Here is a 6125-nt window from a genome sequence, read left to right as displayed (position 1 = left end):
ACTGTCAAAGTAATTTTTGGAGTAATCAATTACTTTTTGGGGTAATCGATTACTCAGTAACTGATTACTTTTCCGGCAGAGATGAACTTATCGTTCAGATGTTCTGCCCCAAGTCAAGCCCCTCCTGCCGTCAGCCTTTGTTGGGCCGGAGGTCATTGTGATAACGTTCTGGACATTCTTTTCCTACACCACTGTGGTGGTACCTGAAGCTTAAGACGTTTAGTGAGTCATGGGGAAGTTCCATGCAATGTTCTTCCACAATTGGGGCAACGTCTTCCCGGGCGATAAATACGGTAGACGTATAGATCTATTTGTCCCACGCGTTTTTGTTTTTGGTGTTATTTCAGCTGTTCCGCTGTTGAACTTTTTTTTTCTTTTCTGAGGCACACAAGGACGAGTATAATTTGCGTGAATGAAGAGTAACGACCGGAGTAACACGTTACTTTTCTGCTCGTTACTCAAATACATTTGGAGTCGAGTAATTGGTAACGTTAATCAATTACATTTTGCGTAGAAGTAACGGTAATCAATTACTTTTTTCGAGTAACGGGCACAAGTCTGCACAAAACCGATGAAACAATACAGGGTTATTCTATGGACCTGTCGGAATAACTACATGCACATGTGCAGTTCCAATATCCCACACACCCTGTTTGCTCTGAGAAGAAGCACTGCGGTGACACCCAATGATGTTTTTTCTTTGTTTTCGGCTGCTGCATGTTCTGCAATTAAAACAAAGAAAAGAAAAAGAAAGGGCATACGTGACCTGCAGTGCACACAAGAAGCCGTTGATCCGTTCTTAGAAAGAGCGTGTTGGGGGGGTGGGGGGGTACCTTCCCCTGGCAGGGATGATCATGTGACGCGTGACGTAGACTGGTGGGGCTCAAGCGGGTACAAGCAGCATGTGAGCTGATGAGAAAGCAACAGAAGAAAGACCCGGAAGACTTGCTGACGCCAGGCGGGGATCGTGCTGGCCAGCCGCGGCTGCTTTCTCGGAAATTTGATTGCGCAATGACAATACACCGCGCGGCGAAAAATATATTTTGCACGTCGACTCCTGAAGGACATCTTCACGAACGAGACACGGCTTAGAGCCACATTAAACACCACCTCACTGCTCCTTTAAGATGAGGTCCGTAGAACAGAGACAAGAAACAATAGTATATACGTATATATTTTAGTGTAAACTGAGCAGACAACAGAACATGACATCAACAGAGAGACTAGAATTCATAAGGTCATCCTGAGGAACCACACAATTCTATCACTGTGCCCACAAAGGCATAACGGAGTCTGTTTATAATGGAGTCTGTTTTGCACGAGCAACTCTAGGATAAATCAACTTTGCCTATTTAGTGCTGGCATTGTAAGCTACGTAAAATATTAGGATGACCCATGCGCACTTGGTCCACGTGACATCGAGACGTATTGTCCATCAGTTGCACCATGAGATCACTCGCAGGCTGTGTGAGTTTTTTTAACACTAAATTGCTGCCAACCAAGCTCCAAGTAATACTTATGGTTGCTCACTACAAGGAAGTCCAACATTGTCAACGGACCATTCGAATGCTTGTTGGCTCTAATGCAGTCCGCAAACTGTGCCAAGAATCCGTCATTTGCTGGATCCAGAACTCACGGGGATTCCATACATGATGGTGGAGAATATCACCAAGGAAGCTCCGGCAAGAAAATCGCTGGAAGGAGACAACAACGTGTTTAATGTGTGTGACACTGCACTATGTGATGCGTTTATGTCGGGACATTAAAGTCAAATTCGCATAGCAAACAAAAGGAACATTCCAGCTAAATGAACTGGGTATTGTGAAAATGTGTTAGTGTGATACAGTGGTGAATGCTTATAGCATTACTGCATGTAGTCAAACAGTACTATGTGGTACAGACATCATATTTGTGTGAATGGTTACACTTGTAGCAAACTCAATGCCTTGTAACCATCATGCTACTGCACCTGGAGCATCAAATGGAAAATCGCCTGAAAAATCAAGTGCTGCTGGTTCCCAGGAGCAAGCTATGCAATCTGAAACCGCTTCAAATGTGCTCCACTTGCATCTCACTACTCTATTTGAGTAAATTAACCTGCCGAATAACAGGCAAAAGGCAGTTCAATAGCAATATGCACAAACTGAACTTATTATTGCTGGAGCTGCAAGTGCTGGAGCCATTTTGAGTACGCATATGATAACAATGTATGATCCACTTGTGAGGAGATATGATAGTTCAACATCCCAGGCTACTACTTACATACATAATTCTCTGCAACGTTTACTACACTTGCCAGATATTTTTCCGCAATATGCTATGCCCTTGCACAGTTTGTGATACCTGTAATTTTAAGTTGGCACCAATGGTTGTGTGAGTACATACTGACAGTCAGGAGCAATGCACTCTGTTTTACCTCCAATACGAGTTGGCTGACAAAAGTTGTCATTGCACAGGGACTGGTGTAGATGAAAGACCAGACCTTGTTTAAAGCACGTATTTGTGCTGGCACATAGTAATTCAACCTCAAGATCTGGACGTTCGAATATCTGCTGTACGATTCATACGTACGTGGTAGGCAAGAAGTCCCCAAGAAGGAAGTAGGAACAGAGAGCCGAAAGCACGATGGAAATCGACGTCGCAAAGCCCTTGAGTATACTATCCGCATAACGCACGGCTAACGACACCACTAGGCCTCCAAACGCCTGCACAATTAAGAGAGACAAAGTGTCGGCAAAAGCTATCACACGGGGCAGGAGGAGGACACACTTACTTGAAGAAATATAACTGCCCAAGTGATGTAATTGTAACCTTGAAAGAATCCTCCAACTACAAGCCTCTGATAGTCAGTAAGGAACATGGCAACTATTCCAAGGACCAGGGCAAATATAGCTAGCAAAGGAGAGAAAACGAAAAGCATTCAATCACCGATTTATTCCGGCCACCCCGACACCCTGTCCGCTTTTCTTCCTTGTGCACCCTCTACAGGACAGCCCCTGCTATTTCAGATTCAGATGCATGTTGGCAATGATGCATAAAGATGTTACAGCTGAACTGTAATAATTACCCTCCTCCACAAAATATTATGTAATACGTCCCCCTTTGCTTGCTTTGTTCTGGACATGCCATCGCATTCAATCACCGAATAATTGGGGAATGTTACTTCGCCAAAATTTTTTTTAGCTGTGAACATCTACAGATTACTACTCATATGGCATGACTGTTAACACCACGTTAGCGTGTAACACTTGGAATGGAGGGTTAGAATGGCCCACCTGTTGATTTGATTGATAATGTACATGATGGTCCTTCTTTTTTTGGAGGTGCCAGAAGGTGTGATGCGAACTTGCGTGAGAAGTGATACTTGTATTGCGCGCACGTACTTGTATTGTATGTATGTATTTTATTATCTCCTGTTATGGACCGACAGGGCTCCCGGTATTACTAAACACATAAATAAAAACGCCTGATAACGCAGTGACAGAGTGCTGAAAGGGTGTTGTCTCTCACCCAGCTGTATATTCCTGACCCAGAGAGACTGGGAAAGGCCTTTAAGTAGCTTCTCAAGATAAACGCTACTGAATCCGCTTGAAACACACGAAGCCAAAATGGCCATGAGTCCCAGAAGCTTTGAAGCGGCAGACCCTTGCGTGACCTGTTTCCCAGACTCAGCTGCTGGCATCTACGTGAAATAAACATTATGATATTAAGACACAGAATAGAATTCTCCAGACTAGAGGAAATTACGTGCAAGAAATTATGTGACCATGACCCGTGTTCCTCTCCGTGTCGGACAGACAAAATGGCAGCAACTAAAAATAACATGTAATGTATGTACATGCGTAATAACGTGCAATGTACTGCTGGTAATGTGTTAAAACATGTACTGTACATCACTGTGAGCATACATGCAGAAACAGTAATACATTACGGATTAACTGGTAAAATCTTCGCACATTTACGTAAATATAGTGCCACAAGCATTGCACATAGCCTACAACCTGCCTTGCATAATTTTTGGTTTGCTTTTGCATTGACAAGTTTGACTGCACCGATTACATCGCATACCACGAGTGGACATTCTCGGGAATTTTTCACCTACATGAACTCTAGGAACTGAGAAGCCGACTCACCTGTACAAGAACGACACCTCCCATAAGGAGCAAAAGAGCTATCCATTGTTGAAACGAGAGCCTCTTCTTCATCATGACAACACTAAACATAGCTGTTGTTAAAATCTTGAGCTGGTATGTCACCTAAGATTGGTTGAAATATAGCAGGTAGATATGTTGTAGCTTCTGTATGTTCCAGGAAAGTCTATTGTGTCATACACACTGGCAGCATGCTGGACAATACAGGAAAACACTGCACATGTACGATAGTGACAGATAACTCTCCGTATCCCACGTCAGCATTACTGGAAATGTTAGCACGTGCCGTTTGACAACCTACACAGTGCATAGATCGGACATCATGTAAATACTACAAACATGACAGAAGCAAGATACTAACCTGAAATGTAGCAGCATCTAATAAAGACAGTGCTAGAAAAAGCAGGTTATTCTGCAACGTGTACAGGCCAGCTGGAACCAACATCTTGCAAGTTTCTTTCGGTTTGCACCAAACTTCCTGGTGGAGCTGCCGGAGCAGCTGTACTGGATTTCCATCTGGAGAATGGAAAGTAAGTACATACCGAAGCTGCCGAGAATGCAATGCCGAGAAACATACCGTTTTCCCAGAGCAGAACGGATGCACAAACAAGAAGCTTTAGGAACTCGGATGCTACAACCGCGGAGGAAGATAGGTAACGTGGCCCAGCTACGGTCTGTGTCCGAGAGAAGCGTAGGACAAGGACCATTGTGGTCGTCTGTATGACAATGACTGCCAGAGATGTATACTTGAGTAAACTATGCATCTGTAACGAGAAGTATCTTGTAGTTATTCCAATCCTTCTTAAAATTAATCATTCAAGTCGTTATTCTTAAGATACCAGATGAAGCTTGAAGGTTCATATATTTTCAGTGCCACGCAGATGATAAGCAGTCGTTAATGTTATCTACCTGTCCTTTTCGTGGGGAATCGCGTTGTGGCCTGTTTTCGATATTTACAGTGAGATCTGTAGTACTCATAATGAGGTGATTTTTTGTAGTACTCGAAGCAACACCTACCATCTCGCAGCAAATAATGCGGAATCTCTTTTTGTCTTACATTACGCATGTGTTATCGATGAAGCTATCAGCTGGGAAATCGCACGGTATCGACACATAGCACAATTCTGCCCTTTATCGCGCGAGTCAAGGGGAGGATCGTGGACTTTACCTTTATAGGGACTCCACGCAACCCCATGTTACAGCGTGTAATAGAATCCGTTGCGCAAGATCGCAAGTGTGTAGCAGGTGTGAATTGCAGGAAAGAGCATTTTGTCACACGTCAGGGTCGCTGTATGCACTGCACCAACAAACTGCAGAACCAGAGGCTTTGAAGTTTTATGGAACACAGAACACAAGGCGCTGATCAAATCGCCGGCGGAGGACGCACTACGTGGTTACGTGGTTGTGGTGGTAATGGAGCGCATTGCGGGTGAATTATCCAGCAATAGCACACAAATTATAATTCCAAAGTTCCTTCGAACTACATAACAGGAACCAATATGCATTCCAGCGTTACGAATCTGTAGTCGAAAGAGCAGTCGATGATGCTGTTGAACACTGGGAACACAGGGCTGGCCACATTGACATTTGTTGAATCCAGGCTTGACTTGGCTTACACGCTTGGCTACGTTGCAATTGTTGCCAGACTACCATATGCAGACGATAATGTCGGTTCAGCTCCAGCTCAGCATACCGCCATTTTCGCTCGAACTTCTGTACCATTCAAGTATGCTCGTCCTGGAGGAACTATTTCTTCATTGTGAGTTTGCTGTCCGGTAGGTTTACTTTATAATACAGACGATACATGACACGGGAGAGACGTATTTATATGTGCATGTGCCGTGCGTGAGTAGGTCCACGAACAAGACAGACACACGGACACGACAAACGCAAGTCCGTGTTCTCGGTCTTCATCATGAATCTACGTACACCAGCTAGCCTGCACCCTTTCCCTTGTTTGACGAGTTTGAACGT

General features: G+C 44.0%; 1 protein-coding gene across 1 annotated transcript; it reads right to left on the bottom strand.

Annotated features, from left to right (window-relative positions):
- Nucleotides 1–1158: 1158 nt before the first annotated feature.
- On the bottom strand, nt 1159–5751 carry LOC135391045 (UDP-N-acetylglucosamine transporter-like). The gene is made up of 8 exons (XM_064621120.1): nt 5320–5751; nt 4729–4915; nt 4513–4667; nt 4134–4256; nt 3511–3682; nt 2774–2892; nt 2572–2705; nt 1159–1694 (listed from the first exon to the last, which is right to left on the bottom strand). The coding sequence occupies exons 1-8, from the start codon at nt 5344–5346 to the stop codon at nt 1613–1615; spliced, it is 999 nt and encodes a 332-aa protein (XP_064477190.1). The 5' UTR covers nt 5347–5751; the 3' UTR covers nt 1159–1612.
- Between the last annotated feature and the right edge of the window lie 374 nt (nt 5752–6125).

The sequence above is a fragment of the Ornithodoros turicata genome, chromosome 4 (assembly GCF_037126465.1).
Source record: "Ornithodoros turicata isolate Travis chromosome 4, ASM3712646v1, whole genome shotgun sequence".
In the NCBI taxonomy this organism is placed as follows: domain Eukaryota; kingdom Metazoa; phylum Arthropoda; class Arachnida; order Ixodida; family Argasidae; genus Ornithodoros; species Ornithodoros turicata.
This window is presented reverse-complemented; position numbering and strand designations above follow the sequence as displayed.